An 18,120-nucleotide genomic window follows, 5' to 3' on the forward strand; every position below is an offset into this window, starting at 1 on the left:
AGAGGAACATCCATAGTCACAGCCCCTCCCACCATACCATCCTTCATATATCAAGAGGAACATCCATAGTCACAGCCCCTTCCACCATCCTCCATATATCAAGAGGAACATCCATAGTCACAGCTCCTCCCACCATACCATCCTCCATATATCAACAGGAACATCCATACTCACAGCACCTCCCACCATATCATCCTCCATATATCAAGAGGAACATCCATAGTCACAGCCCCTCCCACCATACCATCCTTCATATATCAAGAGGAACATCCATAGTCACAGCCCCTCCCACCATCCTTCATATATCAAGAGGAACATCCATAGTCACAGCCCCTCCATCCATCCTCCATATATCAACAGGAACATCCATAGTCACAGCTCCTCCCACCATACCATCCTTCATATATCATCAACAGGAACATCCATAGTCACAGCCCCTCCCACCATATCATCCTCCATATATCAAGAGGAACATCCATAGTCATAGCTCCTCCCACCATACCATCCTCCATATATCAAGAGGAACATCCATAGTCATAGCTCCTCCCACCATACCATCCTCGATATATCAAGAGGAACATCCATAGTCACAGCCCCTCCCACCATATCATCCTCCATATATCAAGAGGAACATCCATAGTCACAGTCCATCCCACCATACCATCCTCCATATATCAAGAGGAACATCCATAGTCACAGCCCCTCCCACCATACCATCCTCCATATATCAAGAGGAACATCCATAGTCACAGCCCCTCCCACCATACCATCCTCCATATATCAAGAGGAACATCCATAGTCACAGCCCCTCCCACCATATCATCCTCCATATATCAAGAGGAACATCCATAGTCACAGCCCCTCCCACCATACCATCCTTCATATATCAAGAGGAACATCCATAGTCACAGCCCCTCCCACCATATCATCCTCCATATATCAAGAGGAACATCCATAGTCACAGCCCCTCCCACCATACCATCCTTCATATATCAAGAGGAACATCCATAGTCACAGCCCCTCCCACCATACCATCCTCCATATATCAAGAGGAACATCCATAGTCACAGCCCCTCCCACCATACCATGCTTCATATATCAAGAGGAACATCCATAGTCACAGCTCCTCCCACCATCCTCCATATATCAACAGGAACATCCATAGTCACAGCTCCTCCCACCATACCATCCTCCATATATCAAGAGGAACATCCATAGTCACAGCCCCTTCCACCATCCTCCATATATCAAGAGGAACATCCATAGTCACAGCTCCTCCCACCATACCATCCTCCATATATCAAGGGTAACATCCATAGTCACAGTCCCTCCCACCATACCATCCTCCATATATCAAGAGGAACATCCATAGTCACAGCTCCTCCCACCATACCATCCTCCATATATCAAGATGAACATCCATAGTCACAGCCCCTCCCACCATACCATCCTCCATATATCAAGAGGAACATCCATAGTCACAGCCCCTCCCACCATACCATCCTTCATATATCAAGAGGAACATCCATAGTCACAGCCCCTCCCACCATACCATCCTCCATATATCAAGAGGAACATCCATAGTCACAGCCCCTCCCACCATACCATCCTCCATATATCAAGAGGAACATCCATAGTCACAGCCCCTCCCACCATACCATCCTCCATATATCAAGAGGAACATCCATAGTCACAGCCCCTTCCACCATCCTCCATATATCAAGAGGAACATCCATAGTCACAGCTCCTCCCACCATACCATCCTCCATATATCAACAGGAACATCCATAGTCACAGCACCTCCCACCATATCATACTCCATATATCAAGAGGAACATCCATAGTCACAGCCCCTCCCACCATACCATCCTTCATATATCAAGAGGAACATCCATAGTCACAGCCCCTTCCACCATCCTCCATATATCAAGAGGAACATCCATAGTCACAGCTCCTCCCACCATACCATCCTCCATATATCAACAGGAACATCCATACTCACAGCACCTCCCACCATATCATCCTCCATATATCAAGAGGAACATCCATAGTCACAGCCCCTCCCACCATACCATCCTTCATATATCAAGAGGAACATCCATAGTCACAGCCCCTCCCACCATCCTTCATATATCAAGAGGAACATCCATAGTCACAGCCCCTCCATCCATCCTCCATATATCAACAGGAACATCCATAGTCACAGCTCCTCCCACCATACCATCCTTCATATATCATCAACAGGAACATCCATAGTCACAGCCCCTCCCACCATATCATCCTCCATATATCAAGAGGAACATCCATAGTCATAGCTCCTCCCACCATACCATCCTCCATATATCAAGAGGAACATCCATAGTCATAGCTCCTCCCACCATACCATCCTCGATATATCAAGAGGAACATCCATAGTCACAGCCCCTCCCACCATATCATCCTCCATATATCAAGAGGAACATCCATAGTCACAGTCCATCCCACCATACCATCCTCCATATATCAAGAGGAACATCCATAGTCACAGCCCCTCCCACCATACCATCCTCCATATATCAAGAGGAACATCCATAGTCACAGCCCCTCCCACCATACCATCCTCCATATATCAAGAGGAACATCCATAGTCACAGCCCCTCCCACCATATCATCCTCCATATATCAAGAGGAACATCCATAGTCACAGCCCCTCCCACCATCCTCCATATATCAAGGGTAACATCCATAGTCACAGCCCCTCACACCATCCTTCATATATCAAGAGGAACATCCATAGTCACAGCCCCTCCCACCATATCATCCTCCATATATCAAGAGGAACATCCATAGTCATAGCTCCTCCCACCATACCATCCTCCATATATCAAGAGGAACATCCATAGTCACAGCCCCTCCCACCATACCATCCTCCATATATCAACAGGAACATCCATAGTCACAGCCCCTCCCACCATACCATGCTTCATATATCAAGAGGAACATCCATAGTCACAGCTCCTCCCACCATACCATCCTCCATATATCAAGAGGAACATCCATAGTCACAGCCCCTCCCACCATACCATCCTCCACATATCAAGAGGAACATCCATAGTCACAGCCCCTCCCACCATATCATCCTCCATATATCAAGAGGAACATCCATAGTCACAGCCCCTCCCACCATCCTCCATATATCAAGGGTAACATCCATAGTCACAGCCCCTCCCACCATCCTTCATATATCAAGAGGAACATCCATAGTCACAGCCCCTCCCACCATACCACCCTTCATATATCAACAGGAACATCCATAGTCACAGCCCCTCCAACCATATCATCCTCCATATATCAAGAGGAACATCCATAGTTACAGCCCCTCCCACCATACCATCCTTCATATTTCAACAGGAACATCCATAGTCACAGCCCCTCCCACCATACCATCCTCCATATATCAAGAGGAACATCCATAGTCACAGCCCCTCCCACCATATCATCCTCCATATATCAAGAGGAACATCCATAGTCACAGCTCCTCCCACCATATCATCCTCCATATATCAAGAGGAACATCCATAGTCACAGCCCCTCCCACCATATCATCCTCCATATATCAAGAGGAACATCCATAGTCACAGCCCCTCCCACCATCCTCCATATATAGAGAGGAACATCCATAGTCACAGCCCCTCCCACCATCCTTCATATATCAACAGGAACATCCATAGTCACAGCTCCTCCCACCATACCATCCTCCATATATCAAGAGGAACATCCATAGTCACAGCCCCACCATATCATCCTCCATATATCAAGAGGAGCATCCATAGTCACAGCCCCTCCCACCATACCATCCTCCATATATCAAGAGGAACATCCATAGTCACAGCCCCTCTCACCATATCATCCCTCCATGTATCAAGAGGAACATCCATAGTCACAGCCCCTCCCACCATACCATCCTCCATATCAAGAGGAACATCCATAGTCACAGCTCCTCCCACCATACATCCTCCATATATCAAGAGCAACATCCATAGTTACCGCCCCTCTCACCATACCATCCTCCATATCTCAAAAGGAACATCCAAGGTCACAGCCCCTCCCACCATATTATCCTCCATATATCAAGAGGAACATCCATAGTCACAGCTCCTCCCACCATATCATCCTCCATATATCAAGAGGAACATCCATAGTCACAGCCCCTCCCATCATCCTTCATATATCAACAGGAACATCCATAGTCACAGCCCCTCCCACCATATCATCCTCCATATATCAAGAGGAACATCCATAGTCACAGCCCCTCCCATCATCCTTCATATATCAACAGGAACATCCATAGTCACAGCCCCTCCCACCATACCATCCTCCATATATCAAGAGGAACATCCATAGTCACAGCTCCTCCCACCATATCATCCTCCATATATTAAGAGGAACATCCATAGTCTCAGCCCCTCCCACCATACCATCCTTCATATATCAACAGGAACATCCATAGTCACAGCTCCTCCCACCATACCATCCTCCATATATCAAGGGGAACATCCATAGTCACAACTCCTCCCACCATCCTCCATATATCAAGAGGAACATCCATAGTCACAGCTCCTCCCACCATATTATCCTCCATATATCAAGAGGAACATCCATAGTCACAGCTCCTCCCACCATACCATCCTCCATATATCAAGAGCAACATCCATAGTCACAGCCCCTCCCACCATCTTCCATATATCGAGAGGAACATCCATAGTCACAGCCCCTCCCACCATCCTCCATATATCAAGAGGAACATCCATAGTCACAGCCCCTCCCACCATACCATCCTCCATATATCAAGAGGAACATCCATAGTCACAGCCCCTCCCACCATACCATCCTTCATATATCAACAGGAAAATCCATAGTCACAGCCCCTCCCACCATACCATCCTCCATATATCAAGAGGAACATCCATAGTCACAGCTCCTCCCACCATCCTCCATATATCAAGAGGAACATCCATAGTCACAGCCCCTCCCACCATACCATCCTCCATATATCAAGAGGAACATCCATAGTCACAGCCCCTCCCACCATACCATCCTTCATATATCAACAGGAACATCCATAGTCACAGCTCCTCCCACCATCCTCCATATATCAAGGGTAACATCCATAGTCACAGCCCCTCCCACCATACCATCCTCCATATATCAACAGGAACATCCATAGTCACAGCCCCTCCCACCATCCTCCATATATCAAGAGGAACATCCATAGTCACAGCTCCTCCCACCATCCTCCATATATCAAGAGGAACATCCATACCCGAAATTGGGCCCCAACAGACATCTTTCGAGTGGAGGCTTTATCCTGTGATATCTGAGCCTGAAATACAGACACACACAAGAGTCAATGTGGTAGGTCACGAGATGATGGAGCACAGTGTAACAGTGTACGGTCACTTACCTTCTCCCTATGTAAGGGCATTAGAGTTCCAGTCCTGGAGATGCTGGCTGTGGAGACAGATAAGAATACAAGATTTACTATATTCCATTATACAGGGGGGAGGGGCTATCACAGGACACCCCCCATACAAGATTTACTATATTCCATTATACAGGGGGGAGGGGCTATCACAGGACACCCCCCATACAAGATTTACTATATTCCATTATACAGGGGGGAGGGGCCATCACAGGACACCCCCCATACAAGATTTACTATATTCCATTATACAGTGGGAGGGGCTATCACAGGACACCCCCATACAAGATTTACTATATTCCATTATATATGGTGAGGGTCCATCACAGGACACCCCCATACAAGATTTACTATATTCCATTATACAGGGGGAGGGGATATCACAGGACACCCCCATACAAGATTTACTACATTCCATTATACAGTGGGAGGGGCTATCACAGGACACCCCCCATACAAGATTTACTACATTCCATTATACAGTGGGAGGGGCTATCACAGGACACCCCCCATACAAGATTTACTACATTCCATTATACAGTGGGAGGGGCTATCACATGACACCCCCATACAAGATTTACTATATTCCATTAAACAGTGGGAGGGGCTATCACAGGACACCCCCATACAAGATTTACTATATTCCATTATACAGTGGGAGGGGCTATGACAGGACACCCCCATACAAGATTTACTATATTCCATTATACAGGGGGAGGGGCTATCACAGGACACCCCCATACAAGATTTACTACATTCCATTATACAGTGGGAGGGGCTATCACAGGACACCCCCATACAAGATTTACTACATTCCATTATACAAGGGGGAGGGGCTATCAAAGGACACCCCCCATACAAGATTTACTACATTCCATTATACAGTGGGGAGGGGCTATCACAGGACACCCCCCATACAAGATTTATACAGTGGGAGGGGCTATCACAGGACACCCCCCATACAAGATTTACTACATTCCATTATACAGTGGGAGGGGCTATCACAGGACACCCCCCATACAAGATTTACTAAATTCCATTATACAGTGGGAGGGGCTATCACATGACACCCCCATACAAGATTTACTATATTCCATTATACAGGGGGGAGGGGCTATCACAGGACACCCCCCATACAAGATTTACTACATTCCATTATACAGTGGGAGGGGCTATCACATGACACCCCCATACAAGATTTACTATATTACATTAAACAGTGGGAGGGGCTATCACAGGACACCCCCATACAAGATTTACTATATTCCATTATACAGTGGGAGGGGCTATGACAGGACACCCCCATACAAGATTTACTATATTCCATTATACAGGGGGAGGGGCTATCACAGGACACCCCCATACAAGATTTACTACATTCCATTATACAGTGGGAGGGGCTATCACAGGACACCCCCATACAAGATTTACTACATTCCATTATACAGTGGGAGGGGCTATCACAGGACAACCCTATACAAGATTTACTATATTCCATTATACAAGGGGGAGGGGCTATCACAGGACACCCCCCATACAAGATTTACTACATTCCATTATACAGTGGGGAGGGGCTATCACAGGACACCCCCCATACAAGATTTACTACATTCCATTATACAGGGGGGAGGGGCTATCACAGGACACCCCCATACAAGATTTACTACATTCCATTATACAGGGGGGAGGGGCTATCACAGGACACCCCCATACAAGATTTACTATATTCCATTATACAGGGGGGAGGGGCTATCACAGGACACCCCCATACAAGATTTACTATATTCCATTATACAGGGGGGAGGGGCTATCACAGGACACCCCCCATACAAGATTTACTATATTCCATTATACAGGGGGGAGGGGCTATCACAGGACACCCCCATACAAGATTTACTATATTCCATTATACAGGGGGGAGGGGCTATCACAGGACACCCCCATACAAGATTTACTATACTCCATTATATATGGGGAGGGGCTATCACAGGACACCCCCATACAAGGTTTACTATATTCCATTATATATGGGGAGGGGCTATCACAGGACACCCCCATACAAGATTTACTATATTCCATTATACAGGGGGGAGGGGCTATCACAGGACACCCCCATACAAGATTTACTATATTCCATTATATATGGGGAGGGGCTATCACAGGACACCCCCCATACAAGATTTACTATATTCCATTATATATGGGGAGGGGCTATCACAGGACACCCCCCATACAAGATTTACTATATTCCATTATATATGGGGAGGGGCTATCACAGGACACCCCCATACAAGATTTACTATATTCCATTATACAGGGGGGAGGGGCTATCACAGGACACCCCCATACAAGATTTACTATATTCCATTATACAGGGGGGAGGGGCTATCACAGGACACCCCCATACAAGATTTACTATATTCCATTATATATGGGGAGGGGCTATCACAGGACACCCCCCATACAAGATTTACTATATTCCATTATATATGGGGAGGGGCTATCACAGGACACCCCCCATACAAGATTTACTATATTCCATTATATATGGGGAGGGGCTATCACAGGACACCCCCATACAAGATTTACTATATTCCATTATATATGGGGAGGGGCTATCACAGGACACCCCCCATACAAGATTTACTATATTCCATTATATATGGGGAGGGGCTATCACAGGACACCCCCCCATACAAGATTTACTATATTCCATTATATATGGGGAGGGGCTATCACAGGACACCCCCATACAAGATTTACTATATTCCATTATACAGGGGGGAGGGGCTATCACAGGACACCCCTATATATATCACCCACCTGTGAAGAGCAGGCTCAGTAATAACGTCTCACTGCTGATGAACAAGTTCTGGATGTTCATGGGAATATTGTCCCTGTTCTTCTCCAAGAAGCCAACAGCTGTGTACTGCACCTGAGAAAGGAGGGGGAGGAGCAAAGAGGGGCATGGGGCGAAGAGCACAAGGAGGGGCATGGGGCGAAGAGCACAAGGAGGGGCATGGGGCGAAGAGCACAAGGAGGGACATGGGGCGAAGAGCACAAGGAGGGACATGGGGCGAAGAGCACAAGGAGGGTCATGGGGCGAAGAGCACAAGGAGGGGCATGGGGCGAAGAGCACAAGGAGGGGCATGGGGCGAAGAGCACAAGGAGGGGCATGGGGCGAAGAGCACAAGGAGGGGCATGGGGCGAAGAGCACAAGGAGGGGCATGGGGCGAAGAGCACAAGGAGGGGCATGGGGCGAAGAGCACAAGGAGGGGCATGGGGCGAAGAGCACAAGGAGGGGCATGGGGCGAAGAGCACAAGGAGGGGCATGGGGCGAAGAGCACAAGGAGGGGCATGGGGCGAAGAGCACAAGGAGGGACATGGGGCGAAGAGCACAAGGAGGGACATGGGGCGAAGAGCACAAGGAGGGACATGGGGCGAAGAGCACAAGGAGGGACATGGGGCGAAGAGCACAAGGAGGGACATGGGGCGAAGAGCACAAGGAGGGACATGGGGCGAAGGGCACAAGGAGGGACATGGGGCGAAGAGCACAAGGATGGAGAGAAGAGGGAGGGAATTAGGACATACTAATGTAATGGCTAATTCTGTGATGTCAGAAGGGGGTGGAGCTATCCCTCTGACATGATTAGGTGGGCTGTCACATCATTAGGGGGTGGAGCTATGACATTACAGTTTCGGACTCGTTACCTTCCCGGCGTAGTGATGAATGGCGAATCCCGGATCCTTTCCTCGCAGTCGCTCATAGTGCGGATTTTTTCGACATCCGGCGCTGAATTTATCCACAAATGAGGCGTCAGACGCCTGAAGACATAAGAGACATCCCAAAATTACATCATAAGCTGAACATGATGTCACTAAGCTCCTCCCAGAATGCAAAAGTGATAAACTACAGCTGGCAATGAAGCAATAATAATAATAATGAGGTCATCAGTGTAATGACCGGGGGCGGGGCTTCAGTACAGGATGACATCACGTGACTCACCTGTGGGAATGACGTCTGTTCATCCAGAATGGAGAGGATGCCCCAGGGCCGCGCCAGGAACAGATCCTACAGATCGGGGAGGAGACAGCATGAGCAACACATTTATGGCTGGCCCAAGGCCATAGTGACCACGGGGAGTGGGGAAGACCCGGGGCCATAGTGACCGCAGGGAGGGGGGGGGAAGACCCAGGGCCATAGTGACCGCAGGGAGGGGGGGGGGGGGGAGAGAAGACCCGGGGTGACCACGGGGAGTGGGGAAGACCCAGGGCCATAGTGACCGCAGGGAGGGGGGGGGGGGGAGAGAAGACCCGGGGTGACCACGGGGAGTGGGGAAGACCCAGGGCCATAGTGACCGCAGGGAGGATGGGGGGTTAAGACCCGGGGCCATAGTGACCGCGGGGAGTGGGGAAGACCCAGGGCCATAGTGACCACGGGGAGTGGGGAAGACCTGGGGCCATAGTGACCGCAGGGAGGGGGGGGGGGGGGGGAGAGAAGACCCGGGGTGACCACGGGGAGTGGGGAAGACCTGGGGCCATAGTGACTGCAGGGAGAAGGGAAGACCCGGGGCCATAGTGACCGCAGGGAGGGGGGGGGGGGAGAGAAGACCCGGGGTGACCACGGGGAGTGGGGAAGACCCAGGGCCATAGTGACCGCAGGGAGGGGGGGGGGGGGGGAGAGAAGACCCGGGGTGACCACGGGGAGTGGGGAAGACCCAGGGCCATAGTGACCGCAGGGAGGGGGGGGGGGGGAGAGAAGACCCGGGGTGACCACGGGGAGTGGGGAAGACCTGAGGCCATAGTGACTGCAGGGAGAAGGGAAGACCCGGGGCCATAGTGACCGCGGGGGGGGGGGGGGGAGACCCGGGGCCATAGTGACCGCGGGGGGGGGGGGGGAGACCCGGGGCCATAGTGACCGCGGGGGGAGGGGGGCGGGAAACCCGGGGCCATAGTGACCGCAGGGAGGGGGGAGGGGGGGGGGGAGACCCGTGGCCATAGTGACCATGAGTGAGGAGAAGGAGGCCCGGGGCCATAGTGACCGCGGGGGGGGGGGGGGAGACCCGGGGCCATAGTGACCGCGGGGGGGGGGGGGGGAGACCCGGGGCCATAGTGACCGCGGGGGGGGGGGGGAGACCCGGGGCCATAGTGACCGCGGGGGGAGGGGGGCGGGAAACCCGGGGCCATAGTGACCGCAGGGAGGGGGGAGGGGGGGGGGAGACCCGTGGCCATAGTGACCATGAGTGAGGAGAAGGAGGCCCGGGGCCATAGTGACTTCAGGGGGAAGAAAAGGGAGCCCGGGGCCAAAGTGACTTCAGTGGGAGGAAAAGGGGGCCTGGGGCAACAGTGACCTCAGTGGGAGGAAAAGGGGGCCCGGAGCAATAGTGACCGCAGGGGGGTGGGTTCGATGGGATGGGATACCAGGGCCATAGTGACTGCGGGGGGGAGGGTTCGATGGGGTGGGATACCAGGGTCATAGTGACTGCGGGGGGGGGGGGGGTTCGATGGGGTGGGATACCAGGGTCATAGTGACTGCGGAGGGGGGGGGGGGGTTGTTCGATGGGATGGCATACCACCAGGGCCATAGTGACTGCGGAGGGGGGGGGGGGTTGTTCGATGGGATGGGATGGGATACCAGGGCCATAGTGACTGCGGGGGGGTTCTGGGGTGGTTTCGATGGGATGGGATGGGATACCAGGGCCATAGTGACTGTGGGGGGGGTGGGTTCCATGGGATGGCATACCAGGGCCATAGTGACTGCGGGGGGGGGGGGGGTTCTGGGGTGGTTTCGATGGGATGGGATAGCAGGGCCATAGTGACTGCGGGGGGAAGGGGGCCCGGGGCCATAGTGACCTCAGGGGAGGCTCTGGTGGGTGTATATAAGTGCGCGGCACACACCAGGATGGGCTGGTTATTGGTGAAGGCGACGGCGTCCTCCAGGATCCCCTCCTCCCGGTAATGCTGCTGCTCCATCAGGAATATGTGCTGTCAGGGAACAAGAACAGGTCACACACAGAGGACACGCAGCACGTATGTACAGGACACGCAGCACGTATGTACAGGTCACACACAGAGGACACGCAGCACGTATGTACAGGTCACACACAGAGGACACGCAGCACGTATGTACAGGTCACACAGCACGTATGTACAGGTCACACACAGAGGACACGCAGCACGTATGTACAGGTCACACACAGAGGACACGCAGCACGTATGTACAGGTCACACACAGAGGACACGCAGCACGTATGTACAGGTCACACACAGAGGACACGCAGCACGTATGTACAGGTCACACACAGAGGACACGCAGCACGTATGTACAGGTCACACACACAGGACACAGCACGTATGTACAGGTCACACACAGAGGACACGCAGCACGTATGTACAGGTCACACACAGGACATATAGCACGTATGTACAGGTCACACACAGAGGACACGCAGCACGTATGTACAGGTCACACACAGGACACGCAGCACGTATGTACAGGTCACACACAGGACACGCAGCACGTATGTACAGGTCACACACAGAGGACACGCAGCACGTATGTACAGGTCACACACAGAGGACACGCAGCACGTATGTACAGGTCACACACAGAGGACACGCAGCACGTATGTACAGGTCACACACAGAGGACACGCAGCACGTATGTACAGGTCACACACAGAGGACACGCAGCACGTATGTACAGGTCACACACAGAGGACACGCAGCACGTATGTACAGGTCACACACAGAGGACACGCAGCACAAATGTACAGGTCACACACAGAGGACACGCAGCACGTATGTACAGGTCACACACAGGACATATAGCACGTATGTACAGGTCACACACAGAGGACACGCAGCACGTATGTACAGGTCACACACAGGACACGCAGCACGTATGTACAGGTCACACACAGAGGACACGCAGCACGTATGTACAGGTCACACACAGAGGACACGCAGCACGTATGTACAGGTCACACAGAGGACACGCAGCACGTATGTACAGGTCACACACAGAGGACACGCAGCACGTATGTACAGGTCACACACAGAGGACACGCAGCACGTATGTACAGGTCACACACAGAGGACACGCAGCACGTATGTACAGGTCACACACAGGACACACAGCACGTATGTACAGGTCACACACAGAGGACACGCAGCACGTATGTACAGGTCACACACAGGACACACAGCACGTATGTACAGGTCACACACAGAGGACACGCAGCACGTATGTACAGGTCACACACAGGACACGCAGCACGTATGTACAGGTCACACACAGAGGACACACAGCACGTATGTACAGGTCACACACAGAGGACACGCAGCACGTATGTACAGGTCACACACAGAGGACACGCAGCACGTATGTACAGGTCACACACAGAGGACACGCAGCACGTATGTACAGGTCACACACAGAGGACACGCAGCACGTATGTACAGGTCACACACAGAGGACACGCAGCAGGTATGTACAGGTCACACACAGAGGACACGCAGCAGGTATGTACAGGTCACACACAGAGGACACGCAGCACGTATGTACAGGTCACACAGAGGACACGCAGCACGTATGTACAGGTCACACACAGAGGACACGCAGCACGTATGTACAGGTCACACACAGAGGACACGCAGCACGTATGTACAGGTCACACACAGAGGACACGCAGCACAAATGTACAGGTCACACACAGAACACAGCACGTATGTACAGGTCACACACAGAGAACACGCAGCACGTATGTACAGGTCACACACAGAGGACACGCAGCACGTATGTACAGGTCACACAGAGGACACACAGCACGTATGTACAGGTCACACACAGAGGACACGCAGCACGTATGTACAGGTCACACACAGAGGACACGCAGCACGTATGTACAGGTCACACACAGAGGACACGCAGCACGTATGTACAGGTCACACACAGAGGACACGCAGCACGTATGTACAGGTCACACACAGAGGACACGCAGCACGTATGTACAGGTCACACACACAGGACACGCAGCACGTATGTACAGGTCACACACAGAGGACACGCAGCACGTATGTACAGGTCACACACAGAGGACACGCAGCACGTATGTACAGGTCACACACAGAGGACACGCAGCACGTATGTACAGGTCACACACAGGACATATAGCACGTATGTACAGGTCACACACAGAGGACACGAAGCACGTATGTACAGGTCACACACAGAGGACACGCAGCACGTATGTACAGGTCACAGAGGACACGAAGCACGTATGTACAGGTCACACACAGGACACGCAGCACGTATGTACAGGTCACACACAGAGGACACGCAGCACGTATGTACAGGTCACACACAGAGGACACGCAGCACGTATGTACAGGTCACACAGAGGACACGCAGCACGTATGTACAGGTCACACACAGAGGACACGCAGCACGTATGTACAGGTCACACACAGAGGACACGCAGCACGTATGTACAGGTCACACACAGAGGACACGCAGCACGTATGTACAGGTCACACAGAGGACACGCAGCACGTATGTACAGGTCACACACAGAGGACACGCAGCATGTATGTACAGGTCACACACAGAGGACACGCAGCACGTATGTACAGGTCACACACAGAGGACACGCAGCACAAATGTACAGGTCACACACAGAACACAGCACGTATGTACAGGTCACACACAGAGAACACACAGAGGACACACAGCACGTATGTACAGGTCACACACAGAGGACACGCAGCACGTATGTACAGGTCACACACAGAGGACATGCAGCACGTATGTACAGGACACACACAGAGGACACGCAGCACGTATGTACAGGTCACACACAGAGGACACACAGAGGACACGCAGCACGTATGTACAGGTCACACACACAGGACACGCAGCACGTATGTACAGGTCACACACAGAGGACACGCAGCACGTATGTACAGGTCACACACAGAGGACACGCAGCACGTATGTACAGGTCACACACAGAGGACACGCAGCACGTATGTACAGGTCACACACAGAGGACACGCAGCACGTATGTACAGGTCACACACAGAGGACACGCAGCACGTATGTACAGGTCACACACAGAGGACACGCAGCACGTATGTACAGGTCACACACAGAGGACACACAGCACGTATGTACAGGTCACACACAGAGGACACGCAGCACGTATGTACAGGTCACACACAGAGGACACGCAGCACGTATGTACAGGTCACACACAGAGGACACGCAGCACGTATGTACAGGTCACACACAGAGGACACACAGCACGTATGTACAGGTCACACACAGAGGACACGCAGCACGTATGTACAGGTCACACACAGAGGACACGCAGCACGTATGTACAGGTCACACACAGAGGACACGCAGCACGTATGTACAGGTCACACACAGGACACACAGCACGTATGTACAGGTCACACACAGAGGACACGCAGCACGTATGTACAGGTCACACACAGGACACACAGCACGTATGTACAGGTCACACACAGAGGACACGCAGCACGTATGTACAGGTCACACACAGGACACACAGCACGTATGTACAGGTCACACACAGAGGACACGCAGCACGTATGTACAGGTCACACACAGAGGACACGCAGCACGTATGTACAGGTCACACACAGAGGACACGCAGCACGTATGTACAGGTCATACACAGAGGACACGCAGCACGTATGTACAGGACACAGCACGTATGTACAGGTCACATACAAAGGACACGCAGCACGTATGTACAGGTCACACACAGAGGACACGCAGCACAAATGTACAGGTCACACACAGAACACAGCACGTATGTACAGGTCACACACAGAGGACATGCAGCACGTATGTACAGGACACACACAGAGGACACGCAGCACGTATGTACAGGTCACACACAGAGGACACGCAGCACGTATGTACAGGTCACACACAGTGGACACACAGCACGTATGTACAGGTCACACACAGAGGACACGCAGCACGTATGTACAGGTCACACACAGAGGACACGCAGCACGTATGTACAGGTCACACACAGAGGACACGCAGCACGTATGTACAGGTCACACACAGAGGACACACAGCACGTATGTACAGGTCACACACAGAGGACACGCAGCACGTATGTACAGGTCACACACAGAGGACACGCAGCACGTATGTACAGGTCACACACAGAGGACACGCAGCACGTATGTACAGGACACACAGCACGTATGTACAGGTCACACACACAGGACACGCAGCACGTATGTACAGGTCACACACAGAGGACACGCAGCACGTATATACAGGTCACACACAGAGGACACGCAGCACGTATGTACAGGTCACACACAGAGGACACGCAGCACGTATGTACAGGTCACACACAGAGGACACGCAGCACGTATGTACAGGTCACACACAGAGGACACGCAGCACGTATGTACAGGTCACACACAGAGGACACGCAGCACGTATGTACAGGTCACACACAGAGGACACACAGCACGTATGTACAGGTCACACACAGAGGACACGCAGCACGTATGTACAGGTCACACAGAGGACACGCAGCACGTATGTACAGGTCACACACAGAGGACACGCAGCACGTATGTACAGGTCACACAGAGGACACGCAGCACGTATGTACAGGTCACACACAGAGGACACGCAGCACGTATGTACAGGTCACACACAGAGGACACGCAGCACGTATGTACAGGTCACACACAGGACACACAGCACGTATGTACAGGTCACACACAGAGGACACGCAGCACGTATGTACAGGTCACACACAGGACACACAGCACGTATGTACAGGTCACACACAGAGGACACGCAGCACGTATGTACAGGTCACACACAGGACACGCAGCACGTATGTACAGGTCACACACAGAGGACACACAGCACGTATGTACAGGTCACACACAGAGGACACGCAGCACGTATGTACAGGTCACATACAGAGGACACGCAGCACGTATGTACAGGTCACACACAGAGGACACGCAGCACGTATGTACAGGTCATACACAGAGGACACACAGCACGTATGTACAGGACACAGCACGTATGTACAGGTCACATACAAAGGACACGCAGCACGTATGTACAGGTCACACACAGAGGACACAGCACGTATGTACAGGTCATACACAGAGGACACACAGCACGTATGTACAGGTCACACACAGAGGACACGCAGCACGTATGTACAGGTCATACACAGAGGACACACAGCACGTATGTACAGGACACACAGCACGTATGTACAGGTCACACACAGAGGACACACAGCACGTATGTACAGGTCACATACAAAGGACACGCAGCACGTATGTACAGGTCACACACAGAGGACACAGCACATATGTACAGGTCACACACAGAGGACACGCAGCACGTATGTACAGGTCACACACAGAGGACACAGCACGTATGTACAGGTCACACACAGAGGACACACAGCACGTATGTACAGGTCACACACAGAGGACACGCAACACGTATGTACAGGACACACACAGAGGACACGCAGCACGTATGTACAGGTCACACACAGAGGACACACAGCACGTATGTACAGGTCACACACAGAGGACACGCAGCACGTATGTACAGGTCACACACAGAGGACACGCAGCACGTATGTACAGGTCACACACAGAGGACACGCAGCACGTATGTACAGGTCACACAGAGGACACGCAGCACGTATGTACAGGTCACACACAGAGGACACGCAGCACGTATGTACAGGTCACACACAGAGGACACAGCACGTATGTACAGGTCACACACAGAGGACACACAGCACGTATGTACAGGTCACACACAGAGGACACGCAGCACGTATGTACAGGTCACACACAGAGGACACGCAGCACGTATGTACAGGTCACACACAGAGGACACGCAGCACGTATGTACAGGTCACACACAGAGGACACGCAGCACGTATGTACAGGTCACACACAGAGGACACGCAGCACGTATGTACAGGTCACACACAGAGGACACGCAGCACGTATGTACAGGTCACACAGAGGACACGCAGCACGTATGTACAGGTCACACACAGAGGACACGCAGCACGTATGTACAGGACACACACAGAGGACACGCAGCACGTATGTACAGGTCACACACAGAGGACACGCAGCACGTATGTACAGGACACACACAGAGGACACGCAACACGTATGCACAGGACACACACAGAGGATACACAGCACATATGTACAGGTCACACACAGAGGACACACAGCACATATGTACAGGTCATACACAGAGGACACGCAGCACGTATGTACAGGTCACACACAGAGGACACGCAGCACGTATGTACAGGTCACACACAGAGGACACGCAGCACGTATGTACAGGTCACACACAGAGGACACGCAGCACGTATGTACAGGTCACACACAGAGGACACGCAGCACGTATGTACAGGTCACACACAGAGAACACACAGAGGACACACAGCACGTATGTACAGGTCACACACAGAGGACACGCAGCACGTATGTACAGGTCACACACAGAGGACACGCAGCACGTATGTACAGGTCATACACAGAGGACACGCAGCACGTATGTACAGGTCACACACAGAGGACACGCAGCA

General features: G+C 51.9%; 1 protein-coding gene across 2 annotated transcripts in view; it reads right to left on the reverse strand.

Moving 5' to 3' along the window:
• The window catches only part of LOC130303812 (unconventional myosin-X-like), a gene marked incomplete at both ends in the record, with an annotated part of 94,776 nt that overhangs the window by 63,644 nt on the left and 13,012 nt on the right, over positions 1 to 18,120 (reverse strand). For both annotated transcript variants that reach the window (XM_056551859.1, XM_056551858.1), the window contains 6 exon segments: positions 5,303 to 5,362; positions 5,444 to 5,490; positions 8,285 to 8,396; positions 9,173 to 9,286; positions 9,468 to 9,533; positions 11,360 to 11,446. In XM_056551859.1, coding sequence (XP_056407834.1) covers positions 5,303 to 5,362; positions 5,444 to 5,490; positions 8,285 to 8,396; positions 9,173 to 9,286; positions 9,468 to 9,533; positions 11,360 to 11,446 — 486 coding nt within the window.

The sequence above is a fragment of the Hyla sarda genome, unplaced genomic scaffold (assembly GCF_029499605.1).
Source record: "Hyla sarda isolate aHylSar1 unplaced genomic scaffold, aHylSar1.hap1 scaffold_1247, whole genome shotgun sequence".
NCBI lineage: Eukaryota > Metazoa > Chordata > Amphibia > Anura > Hylidae > Hyla > Hyla sarda.